General features: G+C 34.8%; 1 protein-coding gene across 9 annotated transcripts in view; it reads left to right on the plus strand.

Moving 5' to 3' along the window:
• Positions 1-14550, plus strand: part of LOC134527202 (conserved oligomeric Golgi complex subunit 4) — a 235313-nt gene extending 220763 nt beyond the window's left edge. For 6 of the 9 annotated variants that reach the window (XM_063359659.1, XM_063359661.1, XM_063359658.1 and 3 more), the window contains one exon: positions 889-3491. In XM_063359659.1, the coding sequence (XP_063215729.1) occupies positions 889-1182 (294 nt within the window). In that variant the 3' untranslated portion in view covers positions 1183-3491. Of the gene's footprint in view, positions 1-888; positions 3492-14298 lie in introns of those variants that run through there. The other 3 variants (XM_063359664.1, XM_063359663.1, XM_063359662.1) reach the window with 1 other exon arrangement.
• The last annotated feature ends 216 nt before the right edge of the window (positions 14551-14766 follow it).

Here is a 14766-nt window from a genome sequence, read left to right on the forward strand (position 1 = left end):
AATTTTATTATCTTTCATTTTTGTTTGGATCATTTGTTTCTACAGTCCACCGCTTCTGAGATATAAGCAAAAAACAAACAAAAAAAGGCCCTTCCCACTCCCCTCCCACCTTTAGCTCACCTCCCAGGGGCGGGGACTTTTAGTATGTTTATTTCTAACTACTCCTAACAAGGTCCCCAAGTCAAAAATTCTCGCATATTCCATGCACTCTACACCCTTCTTTTGAGCACTTATTGACTGGACTACTAAGATTTGCTCATGAAATTATTTAGTAATTTTTGTTTTGTTTTGTATATAGTTTTCTTGAGTAAAGTTGGTTACTTTAAAAAAAAATCAAAAGGTTTACTCCATTTGCTTTTATAAATGCTCAATATTGAAATTATGCATGGTTAGTTTTATAAATTTTATTAAATTATATATATAGCTCAATTGTTGATTCATTTATTATTCAAACATTGCAAATGTTATACAATTATTAGTTTTTGCCTCAATCCTGTATATTATAAAATTAAGTGTAATACAGCTTTGCCAAGAACATCATTCGCAATTTGATTTGATTTTGTGAATACTTTAAACATTCAATTTGATATTCGCTTCGCATCAAAAAACTAGTATTCACACAGGTCTACTGGTTAAGGCATAAATAGTATGTGAGCTGGCAATGCCACCTCTTGGTTTTCTAGAAGACTGTGCCAAATGAAATGGCAATAAATGCTCTTCCAGAATTCCGAACAGTCGTCTTAATCATGTTGTTTTTGTCCTTGTTAATCCTAGTTTCCAGCTAGGGAATGTTTACAAATCAAAACTGTACTATGTACACATATTAGTAAATATAATAATCTAGGCTGAATGATGTGAAAGGTTGGTAATGTGTCTGACTTGATCCAGCTGGGTGGACTTGTGTTCGACAAGGAAGTGCGGGCACTTGTGAGCTACCTCACTAGCACGACTTCGTGGTCGATACGAGACAAGTTCGCACGCCTCACCCAGATAGCAACCATCCTCAACATGGAACGTGTGTCCGAGATATCAGACTATTGGGGCAACAACTCTGGTTCCCTTACATGGAGACTAACACCCATGGAAATGCGTCAGATAATGACCCTCAGGTATGTTAAAGAAGAAAACAGGTACTGGTCAACTTCTGTTGCAGTAATGTTTTTGTTTGACTCTGTAGTTTAACCTTTACCCAACAAAATTTCAAAATATTTATAATGTTTAAAGCTAAGTTATTTACTGTCAGGCAAACTTTATGAACTTTAGGCTGAAAAACTGTAAAAATATTAATGCAGAAATTTTTTTTTTGTAATAGACAGTGGTTTTTGAAGGGGAATAATAATTTTTTTCATAGTTATAAAAATATAAAATAGTGATAATTGTTCTACACAGTGAACATCTATCATGTGGTCGAATGATAATTACTGAAAGAATTGATAACTTGCGCTTATTTCCAAGAACATATTCTTTCTTTCTGTTGGCACAAATATTCCGCCATACATATTGTGTTACAAGATTAAACTACGGAGTTGTGAAATTTATTTTGTTATCACCCGACTGTTTATGTCATTTTTTCTTTTAGGAGTTAGAAAGAATTTTATTACAGATAAGAAGAAATGAATTGGCTTCTACAATAGACTATGTAATAAAGAGGTAAAAAAGAAACAAAAAAAAAACCAAGATTTTGTGTATAAACATTGATGTGCTGTGTGCCATGCATGTCTAATCACTAAGCTGTCAGCCCATCCCTTCCTAACAAGTGTATGTACACAATGTTATCAGAATAGCCCTTGTAGCAGTTAATAGTTACATACTAATTAATCTCCACTTGCCACACAAGCCACATGTCGCCCAATGCCAAGGCAACCATGCAGATGGCCGCCGAAGATTTCTGCATATGGCCAATTGGCCTCCAATTACATCTCACTTGTCATCTAGGCAACGACTTTCTGGAAGTGGCTGGCACTTCTGTGGATTATGCAGAAGCCACACAACCACCTTTGGTGTCACTATCCCTCTATCTACCCTTCCCCTTCCCCTGCTCCCAGGGCTGTGGTATAGAAGGAGGATGTTACCGCTTACAGTTCAAGTTCACCTCCCATCGTGAAAGAATACCTTACCATAGGTAAGGTATTGTACTTTATGTACCCGCTTATGGGTCACAGAATTTATGCTGATTTTTTGTTTAGTAAAATTAACTGCCAACCATATGCAAATTTTCCATTTTGGATCAAAAAAGTTAACATTGCACTGTTGTGAATGACTAATTGCTTAAATAACTAGCCTGTGTTGGTTTTTTAATAAATATGGCACAAGTAAATATATAATGTTTGATTAAAGTATCTCACCAGTGATTGTAAAGCATCATGAACTGTGGCGTTAAACTACTGTGTTTTATCGCATAATCGTCACACATTTTATACTAAAATCAAGTTTGAAAAGTAAGGGTGCGACGATTATGTGAAGAAAAAAAAACATTTTTTGTTAAGTAAAGTTATTCATAAAAACAAAACCTATTCAAGGAAACCACGTTTATTTTAAAAGTAGAGTATACAAAAGCACACCAAACAATTTAAATTAATGTCATGCAACAAAAACATTTTGTTAAATTTTAAATAGTAAAACCAAAACTGTGACGCGAACGTGAGTCGGAGTGCATAACTATCATAGTACACACCACGAAAAAGCGTGGAGCACGCACGTTGCATGCAATGAGTTATCTGTATCGATATTTGACTACGTGCGCGTGCTCTATACGGGAATCAACATAACCAAACTTGAATGATGCCAACTAGCGCTGGCTACATTTTTATAAGCGGTACACAGCTGCGACGAAGACGAAAAGATAAGAGTTATAACGTTTCAAAACGTCTATAAAATAAAATTTACACATCAGACAACGTCATATTTCTGTTAATTAAATAAGTATGGGGTAACAACTGAATGAATATTAGATTTCAACTTTAAAATGTATTGTTTTTTACGGGAAAACTACCTACACAAAGCGTTCGGAATCTAAAAACATCATGGGACGTTTGTGCGAGAAATTATTTTTCTCCAAATTTTTATGTTCTAAAATAAAGGTGTGACAATTATGCGATAAAACACGGTATGTGTGCCGCCTGTCGGACGGCTACCCGGCCAGCGTCATTAAATCACGTGGCTGTCTGCTCCGGGTTGGTGCTTGGCAAGAGAGGGAATTTAAAAATAAACCAGCTAAAGGGTGTGAAAGAATGGAGGGGTGTTTGCATGTGTGTGTGGCCATGCAGCAGTGTTTATGGTTCTCCGTCTCTCTCATTGTAGATGTCTGTGAACTGGCACGTACTCAGAATCATAACATTTCTATCTCCATATGTTTTTGTGAGGCCACTGTGTCCAAACACTGTTTTTGCATGAGATTTCCTATGCTTTCTACTGCATCATTTCATTCATTACAAATTTGCTGTAAAAGGCATGCTTGTTTTAATTATTGAAGAAACTGACAAAAAAATAAATTACAAGGAAATAGCCTGCTGTCTTTTCTCTCTTGGGGAAGGGAACGGGTAAAAAAAAATTAATAGCGGGGAAGGGAAACACTTTTATTTTGTATTTTTGGTTAGTGCTAAGGCATTGAGCCTGTGGGGGAGAAGGAGGAAGGCCAATAAGCTGAGGCATGGACCATAAAGACTTTATTTGTATTATACTGCTGTTGACAGTTATATGGTGCGATTAATATTTGAGGGCTACCGTTAGGCAGTGAAAATGTTAGATTTTTTTGCCCAAAAGTAAGGGTGCGACCCAAAGACCCATACGCAAGGGCAATTCTTTGGGTCGAAACAGATTCTGGAATTGGCTGATTCCATTGATTGCAACGGTATTGCAAGAGATTCCAAAGGTAATGGAATTGAAACTGGTAGATTTTTCCTCTGTAGCTAGAGACTTGAAAAAGGAGAGGTTAATTTTCTTTAAAGCGGTGTTATTATGTTACAAAATCCACAAAAAAAAGTCAGGTTATTTTTTTGTGCACTTTTATTTGAGGATTTAGAATATATAAAAAATCATAACTTATTTGCTTATAAATAATTTCACAGAAATTCTATTTCGTAAATGTCTTATCTTACTGCATTTAATACTTAAAATGCAGAAAAATTCTTACTATCAAAGATAAATTTAGTCATCAAAAGACAGCATAATGAACACTTCAACATTGGATTCTTTTGGGTTTAGCTGCAGTTACGAGAGATTTCTGGTGCCACTTTCGTTACACAGTTTTCTTTAAAACAGGAAGTGTCGCATATGAATAAAAAAATTAAGTTTTACCACTGCAGAAGAAAAGTCATCTTTCTGAAAAAAGTTTATAAAAAGTAAAATTAAATTATGCATCATTAGACATGGTGAAAATGACGAGGGTGAAGAGAGGAGGGGACAACTTTCCACAAAGAGATTTTGTAAGAGGAAGGAGGTGGGAGGGACACTGCGACAATCTCCATTAGCTCTCTCTCCAACTCCCACTGCTGCATTTCAAAGTGTTATCTTGTTTCATATTTCACACCAGTGCCGGTTCAAGAGGCAGTCATTTTGGCATAAGTGATACAGTTTAGAGGTAGTGTGTGTAGTTATTCAAATAAGTACTTTCTGTAGCTGACAGCAGTCAATGCACAGTAGAAGAATGTACCGCCGCACAGTAGGGTATATGGAGATTTGCTAATAAAATTTAAACTGTTAAAATATACAAAAAATGTAGTTGAGATCTTTTTTCATAATTAAATATGCATTAACTTTTATGTATACATTATTTTTCATTAGTTTAGACAGTTTTCGAGATACTTTTGCTGAAAAAGTTGTGAAAATAGGAGCTTATTTTTGTAGGAATTGTGTAAAAGATGAAAAAATTAGAAAATCACATTTCAACTTTAATACTCCAGGAATTGTTTATTTTTTAATTTTCTGGCAGTTGCAAATTTTTTGAGATCTTAAACTGTATCACAATCTTAAAATTTGGGATTTTATATTTTATTTTTAATAGGGGTATCAAACTCGATTTGTCAATACTTTAAATAAAGAATTGCGTCTGAAGAATTTGGCAGTTTCCCATTAATTGGTTGATTCTGCACTACTTTCCATTTCTGCACTAATCTGCCGATATCCCGCTATCTATCGCTATCCCGCTAATCAGCTGATATGCTATTTATCAGGCAATACCCCTCTTATAGGGTGAATTCATACTAATCAGCTAGTTTGATTAATCATGATTTTGCATTTGTGTTTTTGATTCATCAGTGTTTTCAATGATTCATCATGGTATTCAGCCCATTTACCAAAAGTGTTGTTTGATTTAACCACTTAACATTCCATTAACATTTTCAATAGCTGTTCCGAAAATTCATTTTTTTTAATTACAAAATACAAAAGTACTTTAGAGATGTAGTGAAAAACAGTTGGCCTTTTTTTTTTTTTAAATTTGTTTGTTTATGAAATATGAAGGACGATAATTTTACCACAGTTTTATTCCGAGTTAACTCGGGCAGTCATTATGTCGGCGTAAATATGTTTTTCTTGCAGCGGAAATGCAAATTATATAATATTTTGTCATATTTTGTTAATCTATTTTAATTTCGAGTAATTAATTACGTTTGCATTAAGTTATAACATTATTTGTATGAAAAAATCCTTACAATATGGTGATGCAAAAAGGTTAAACACAATATACACTAATGAGGAGTAATAAAATTTATATGTATTCCAAAATTACATATGCCTGTAATAAATGGCCAAAATATTAAATAAAACAATACAATTAATAATATTTATGAAACAGTTTACATAAGTACACATATGTCACACAGTCTGGAAAAAAAACCATAAAAATGTTCCAAATGTATAATACTTTCTATAATACGAAAATAAAGTACATGTATAGAGTTTTATATAATACACATTATATTTTATGCATACCCTAGCTACAGAAATCCACAAATAAATGTTATATTTTAAAATATTTTAAAATATTTATGAACACGATAAAAAACAATAAAAACAAATCTAATAAAAATTACCTACATGCAAAACTGTCTTAAGCGAAATGTAAATTCTTACCCACACGCTATTATTGTTTTAGGTAAAAGCTACGTGCTATAGCAGTCTATATATTTGATGTAGTGTGGTACACTCTAAAACAAGGAGTAACGCACAGAGCCACATTACAGTCTGGGCAGAAATATCTTGTTTCCCTTCGAATTCTTTTGCCCTTTCCATCACGCACTCTACTGCACATTCCAAATTGTCGTGTTGGATTAGACTTTTTCTCTGTTGGAGGTAATGTTTCAGTAAAATGGCACCCTGTTAGCCTCATTGGTGGAGGTGTTTTCCCAGGACGACCATGTTTGGCTGCGTATTCAGGATGGTGGCATTTCTCCATGGTTAGTTTCACTAGCTCCATCCGATACTGCAGCGCTGACTTACTTCCTCCAGATTTCCTATACAATACAAATGAATTCCACAGTGAAAGATCTAGAAGGTGGAAAAAAAATTTCCTGTAGTATTTTTTGCCTCTTTTCCTCGGAACGGTATTGTCTGACAGATATTGATCAACAAGATCTACTCCTCCCATGGTATCATTGTAAGCAACTACCACTTTTGGTTTCAATTTATCTTCGCCTTTTTTTGTGACCTTCACCATTTCAGTGTTATGTACAGTTGAAATCAAGCAGATATCTTTTTTGTCTTTCCATTTCATTACACACACCTTTCCATGCTGGTACCCGGTTATTTCCCCTTTACGCAACTTTGTCTCTTGCAAGGCCTTGAGGACATCTTTTCTCGTTGGTCTCAATGTCCCATAGACGTCTGTTTTGTGCGAAATCAACAAGTCGGCTAACTGTGGCGAATTATAAAAATTGTCCATTGTTAGGCAATAGCCTTTGTTGAGTAGAGGCTTGATGAGATTCATCACAACTTGCTAGGATACTGGTAAATCAGTGAACTCATTCCCAAGCACAGTGCCTTTCCCTGTGTAAATTATGAAGTTCCAGACATACCCTGACTTAGATTCACACAGAAGGTACGTTTTTATACCATACCTGGCTCTTTTCAAAGGAATGTACTGAACCCATCCCAAACGGTCTTTATAGAGAAGCAGGCTTTCGTCTATTGTGATGTGCTGACAAGGCGTACACAGGTTACGAAACTTTTCAACCAGAATGTCGTAAACAGGCCAAATTTTATTCAGCTTACGACTGGGGTGATTATCTGGATTGTAGTCTTCATTGTTGGAAAAATGTAAATATTGTTTTATCTGTAAAAACCTTCTTGAAGACATACATTGTGGAAAAAATGGAGTCGAAATTAGTGGATTTTTTGACCAGTACTGTGTCAGTTCGGGGTTTTTTACGATAATTTGCAAAATATTCAGAGCAAAAAAACACATATTTCATCACATTGCACAGTTTGCCACACACGATTTGAATTACCAGGTGAGTTCATTTGACACTTATTAGCATATCTATTTGTCTCGTCAGTAATAAGTTTCACAAGGTCATCGTCAAAAAAATGGTGGAAAAACAAAAATATATCAGCATCCTCACTTACTATGAAATTCACTGCAGGAGTACCATGGAATGCATAGTTTGGGGGTGCCGGTGATGCAGGAACAGTGTTGATTTTGCACCACTGACGTGCAGACTGAAGAACATCACTTTCCGAATCTGAACTTTCAGAACCAGTGTCAGAACTTGTGTACACCGTATCACTTCCACTTTCTGCTACAGCATCTTCTAAATCCGATCCTTCAATATCCACTAACTCGTCTGTTTCCATTTCAAAACAAAATAAAAATCACTGAAAGAAATTCACAAATTACATTTTACATTCGTAGCCAAATACAAAATAAAACATCACAATAAGTATGACAATCCCCATGGCAAAACTCACTCAAAATAAAAATATTCAGTTGATATATTCATACAATTATTTATGAAATACGAATACGTAACGAAAGAAATTGTCTACTTGGCTGTCGCAAAACTCTCGAAAAATCAGTTTGTCTCTGATCACTGCACTGTGCACGGTAAGGTAATGAAATCTAAATAGATACTGCACCCTATCAAGGAAATAATAAACTAAATATTTGTAAACAAATATGTGTAAGTTACGAACGTTTCATGAACACGCTTTTCATCTTGCGTGTCGGCAAGCGCACAGAGCTGCCATCTCTGTTACAAACAGGGCCGGAACTAAGGGGGGGCATGGGGGGCATGTCCCCCGGGCGGCAAATATCAGGGGGCGGCAAAATATGAAAAGTGGTTCACTAAAACAAAATGAAACTAGTCATTAAAAAAAGTTTTAAAAGTGTACATATCGCAACCAATAAGTTAGCCAAGAAATTAAGATTATGCAAAATTTGTAAATATATTCGTACTTCAAATGCGTTACTTCACTCTAAGAAACAAGTATTACCATAATTCGTGGTCTGGAGTGAGTAAAACCACTGCGATGAGAGCTGGTATCTCAAGGACTCGTTGCGCGGGTGATCACTTGGCTGAGCAAGATGTAGCCCTTTCTCTGATAAATACCCTCATTTTTCCAGCCCCTACTCAGTCGCCCCTGTGTTTTCATACCATGTGCGTCTCTGCCTGACGACGGGAGCAGATAGCAGTTCCCGAAACGTCGCTTGTTTCTGTTTTGGAAAAACTATTGTGTTTGTTTCGTCTTTTCGTTTTGTCGTGTTATTGTCTCGTTTCAACCGTTGTGCTGAATTTTTTTGGGTTCAATATTTTTGTGCTGTCATCATTTGTGGGTTTTTTATTGTTCTATTCTGTTTTGGAAAACTATTGTGTTTGTTTCGTCTTTTCGTTTTGTCGTGTTTTTGTCTCGTTTCAACCATTGTGCTGAATTTTTTTGGGTTCAATATTTTTGTGTCTTCATCATTTGTGGGGTTTTTTCGTTCTCTTAGTACATTTTACTTTGTCTTTCTTTGTTTGTTGACCATATTCCTGTTACGGAATATTTTGTGGTGTTTATATTCTGTTGACAACAGCAATTTTTTGCTTAATTTGTGCTTTTTTTCTTTTGGTTATTTTTACTTATTTATTTATTTATTTTATTTTTTAGTTTTCTTCTACAGAAAAAGTGCTTAGCAATGGCGTATGTCCAAAAAACTTACATCAAGTAATGTTGGAAGTCATTGACAGATTAATTATGGAACTGAGTAACAGGTTTAAGGCTTTGGAGAACATTAACAATAAGTTTGGATTTTTAAATGGTGTTCAAATTCATAAAATGGAAGTAGAATATTTAAAAGTCAAAGCAGCAGAATTAGGAAACACAGTGCCGATCTTAACAAATAAGAATTCGTATTTGAAATTGAAAGTTTTAAGCACCATGCATTAACAGTAGACTATGAATTAAAAGATGCTACAGCATCAACAATGTTGAGCCTTATATACAAAAATAAACTGGAGGAGGCACATCCTAACATTACTTTTGCTCTGAGAATGTTCCTCAACCTTCCAGTTACAATTGCGTCAGGTGAAAGAAGTTTTAGTAAACTTAAACTTATTAAAAGCTATTTGAGAAGCACGATGGGCCAGGAGAGATTAACAAATCTAAGTATTATATCTATTGAACACAAACGAGCTGCTTTGATCAATTTTGATGATATTATTAATACTTTAGCAGCTAATCATGCTCGAAAAATTAAAATTTGAATTGAATTTATTTGTATGGTTATCAATACAATATTATACTTAATTCAGAATCACATGTTCCTTATGTAATTTTAGTACTTAATAAACTTATTGGTAAGACATTAATTTTCACTGTTGTGCAAACAATACACTATAGTTTGATAACAGTCTATTTCATTATAATAAAAAATGTAATTGTATTAGTTTTCCAATTAGTGTACTTGATAAATAAAAGTTCTCAATTATGTAGGATAAGTGAATGGTATCATTTCAACCAAAAGGGTATTTTATAATGTTGGTAAGGAGGGGGCGGCAAATTAAGCTTTTCCCCCCTCACGAATCTCCTAGTTCCGGCCCTGGTTACAAAGCTTGAAGTGTACACAGATAATAGATATGTGCCGCCATCTACACGGTAAAAAGTAAACTACAAGAGCGAAGATACATAACGGACAGCAAAGTGAATTGTGTCACGAGTATACTCGGGTTAGCATAAAATTACCACTTTATATAACCCGAGTTAATTCGGATTAACATGTTAAGTGGTTAATAGGGTTTTGTTCAGTCAACAGGTAACACAGATTTATTTTCATAATTATGGCCAATTATTACCTCAAAATTCCATAATTTTGTTAATGTGTTATAACATATGATTATCTCAACAGTTTGCCATTACAGACTGTTCTGCTACTGTCGTGTATTCTGTCGAGTGGTAGACCAAGTAGACATCTTGCAGGTTTCATGTTTATACACCTTAAACTGATAAACACTTGTACAAAAAATTATGGAAGAATAAATGGAGTCTCATATACAAGTTACATTTACAGCCTTTCTGTCAAGCTGGCTGATCCCATCTGTTTGCTGGTGAAGTCTCACCAGTCTGACCTCACCATGTGTCCCTTTCTCCACCCTTCCCTCTGCCTTTGTTTGGTCACTTTGGCTAATCGTTAATTACACAACGTGCGTCGTTCGGGCGGCCTGCACACTACACATGACAACAACAACTTACTCAGCCCACTATCATTATTAACAGATACCCAATTGCTATATGTACATTGAAAGCACTCCTGCAGCGAGAAGGCTTCGCCGACTGCAATGGGTACTTCCACATTTTTTAACCATGTGCCCCTTTATTAAAACAAATTTAATAAAACTGCTCTTTATGCATAATATAAACCTGTCTGATTGCATGGGTACAACAGATGTCTTAACATGTATTCAACCTATTTTTAACTTAGTGATTAAAAAATATTGGTACGGTATTAAAATCAAAATGCAAAAAAAAAAAAGTAAGTGAAATTAAAGTACCCTGGCTTTATCAACTGTTTATTGATTGCAGTCATAAGTAAAAAAATAATACTTTTTATTTCTAATTAAACATGTAAATAAAAAAAGATTTTATATTTGAGTATACATATCAGCAATAGTTTGACAAACATTAAAGCATTAATGTAAAGAGTATAGAATCTGATTGAACCAGAATCAAAATCAAATAATGAAATCCCAAATATAAGAATTGATACTGGAATCTGCATATTTTTTAAATTGCCCCAACACTACTATATAGTTCAGCAGCATCCATATTGAGAACTGCAGCAGCATTTAGGCCTTCAAGTAGAAGTGCACACTACCAACTCAGTGATTGCCTCAAACAACTGGTGATTTTTTTTTAATCATACCTAGGTAAAAGTGCAACACATAATTCATGATTTTACTTGCACACAGAAAATACAAACTTGTGAAATAACATATATATATATATATGTGTGTGTGTGTGTGTGTGTGTATGTATATGTATGTATATATATGTATATGTATGTGTATATATATATATATATATATATATATATATATATATATATATATATATATATATATATATATATATATATATATATATATTTGCTGTGGGAGCATGCAGCATGACAGCGACTCTATAAACACCAATTTAAAAATCTTGTATCGCCTGCTTGTGAGTAGTCACAATCGTGCGCGACTAAGGCGAGTGTTCCATGCACATAAAAAAAACACTTGAAAAATATTTCAACGAGTGTTGCAGGTAGTTGGTTGTAAAGTTGTTAGAGTTTGAAAAGAATTTCGAACTTCATTCTTTTCCCGACAAAAATACATGTATTTTACAGGATCCACCCAAAATAAATAATCACTTTTGCAGACTGCTCCACATAGTTCTGTGCCTTCATGAAAGAATGTCCCTAGTGACCTTGTCATCGGCTAGGTACCAAATAGACAGGAATTACGTCCCGGTGGACCAATGGACCACCCGGGTAAGCATCACACATCTGGGGCCTAAATTTATGAATGAAACGTTATAAAATTGACAAAAAACAAAGTTTAAAGCTTACTGCAGGTTGGCCCGAGCATCCAGATGTGCAAATGTCCACATCTATGCACTCATAATCTGTTTTTGTGAGCCTCCGGACTGCGTGACCTACTGGCACAGTATTTGAACAATGACAACTAGGTTACACAAATTTGTGGGAAGTGGCAGCTGCTTGACTTCACCAACCAATCACAGCACACCTTTTACATTCAATGACACAGCAACTTACAAAATATGTAACCCTTGAATCAAGAAGCATTTCTATAAAAACCAAAGCGTACCAAAACACAAAATCTTCTCTGATTGGCTGGCATGAAAAACTGATAATTTTACTGTCTCCCATGGGTGCAAACACCTGCCGATTTTCCTATCATAAGGATACACAGAGAATGCACTAGAACTTCTCAGTAACAAAAGAAAAAGTAAAACATTGGCACCACCATGTCGCATATCTGTCTTCCAAATAAACCCAAACAAAAATGTAGAAATGAAAACAATATTGAAAGTAAATAAAATACTGAAAAGTAATGCGCTGAAACAAATACTGCCTAGCAAACAATGTGAAAACTAGCAAAATTGTAATTAAATGGCTTTTCTAAATAAAAATTAGTACATATATTTGTTCGCTTAAATTCTATAATTCACTTTCTCTAACTTCAGGGCTTATCTCAGGTAGTAGACTGCTCTATGTAATTATTTTTATTCATTAACGGAATTTTTTGTCATGCCCTATGAACTTTGATTCTGTCCAGCACACGTGGTGTCCTAGACCAACTCTTAAACTTATTCTTACCACCCACTTTTTAACTGTGAAAAATTATGTGGAGTAAGAGTGGACGTATATCGTGAATAATCATGAAATAGGATTATTTTTTTCTTTTGTGAGTGTGACCACGTGCAACAGCATTGGGCAAACTGAGGTGTGTGTTTATATATATCATGTCCATCGCTGAAAGTGGACGTAGGTGAATTGGGCCTAGCACCCACACGTGCCACGTCGCGCCCCAGAGAGGGAGTCGTTAGTCAGGTCCACGTGCCCCAATCACGGGGTGACGCCTATATGTAAGATTAATTTATCATCCCGATCAAATCCATAAATTACCTGCAACAACAGAATGCATTTAAATAATTTAACAACCTGGGAAAAGTGGTCTTTCGACTCACTTTTTTTCCTTTATTGTTTCTTGTTAGAGTAATTGAAAAATAGCTTTTATGATTCCTGCTGGCAGCATTATAATTTGGTCTGTAGCATTTATAATCTTAATTGAAACAGTGTAACATTTAAAATTTTTTGAATAATTTTAATGCAGGTGAGTAGCCTGCATACCTAATAGAAACATACATTAAAAAGAGATTATGCTTTTTCATTAGTAATAAATAATATAATCTCCTTTTAAAAATTGTAAAAAAGTAAATGAACCTTCTTTATGTAGACATTGTAGAGTCATAAAGCAGTGATCACTTATATAAGACAGGGAAAGTGAACCTTATGACTTTACCTAGCAAAAACCCATTTACTTTGTGAGGCAAGCCTGTTGGTGCTTAGTTGTAAAACTACTTGCTCTGCCTCCAAATAGCCTCACATAGCTACTTTCAAACAAGTTCACATACACATGGAAGGCAGGTTTATTACTAGCTCACCCTACCTGAATTTTCTGATGGGAATGCTGATAGCCCTTTGGAATGCATGAGAAACAAAATAAAAACCCACTGATCCCGCACACATTTCTATTTTGTTATTTTTTTTTACTGTCCTTAAAATACGCAAAATAATTCACACACCAGCCAAATTGAGATTTGATTGGATTAAACCAAAAACAAAACCCAAAATGCATGCTTTCACATGTAAAATCCACCAGGCATGATGTTTTGCACAAAATAAACTGGACTGGTGAATGGTGCTGCAATTATTTATACTTCTACATATTCTTTTATTTCTGAAAAAATTCTGTAAGTTTTGGAGCCAACAGAGTGAGAGTGGAGGGAAGAATTTTAAAAGGCATTTGTTGACTGTACCTTCCTCCTGATAGGAGTGGAGGTTGTGGTCATTAAAAACAGGCCATAAAGAGCAGCAGTGTGCCATCTGGCCGGCCTGGGTATGCGGCAATGCAGAGAGCATGTTTGTTGCATTTTATCACCAGAAAAGGCTTCTGTTAAGTTTATTCGCCCTTATGTTGCAAATACAAATTTATACTATGTTTCCCTTTTAATGAATTGAGGATGGTGGTATTCATAAATATGAATCTATCTTAAAGTATGTTGGTAAGTTTTGTTTATTTATGCTCGGTATGATTGTTGCAGGAGTGACTTCCGCAGTGAAGACATCAAACGCTTGAAACTTTAAACTACTGTGTTGATATCAGTGAGCATATTTTTTTTTATGTATGTAAAAAAGGAAAAGTAATATAGCTAGTTGTTATGTTTGCATGTGTATGTTGTATTTGAATGAGCAACTAGCTTCTTTCCAAAATGACCTTAGTCCAAAATAAATTGAGAAAAGTTGTAAAAACTATTCTACCTAGCTGAAATGTAATAAATAACATTAGCTATCTTTCCCTTGCCTATTTTCATTTTCATCCATCATCATTAGCCTGTACAATGAGCCAGAACAGGATGTCTTCATAAAAAGATCTTTCTTGTCTGGAAAATTATTGGGATACTTCGAGGTGACTTAACAACTTAAGTACAAACAATGGGCATGCAGTGCCAAAAAAATATTTATTACACATTTCTATCACAACACAAATAGCGTATTAACAGAATCAAGCT

Source organism: Bacillus rossius, chromosome 1, assembly GCF_032445375.1.
Source record: "Bacillus rossius redtenbacheri isolate Brsri chromosome 1, Brsri_v3, whole genome shotgun sequence".
Taxonomy (NCBI): Eukaryota; Metazoa; Arthropoda; class Insecta; order Phasmatodea; family Bacillidae; genus Bacillus; species Bacillus rossius.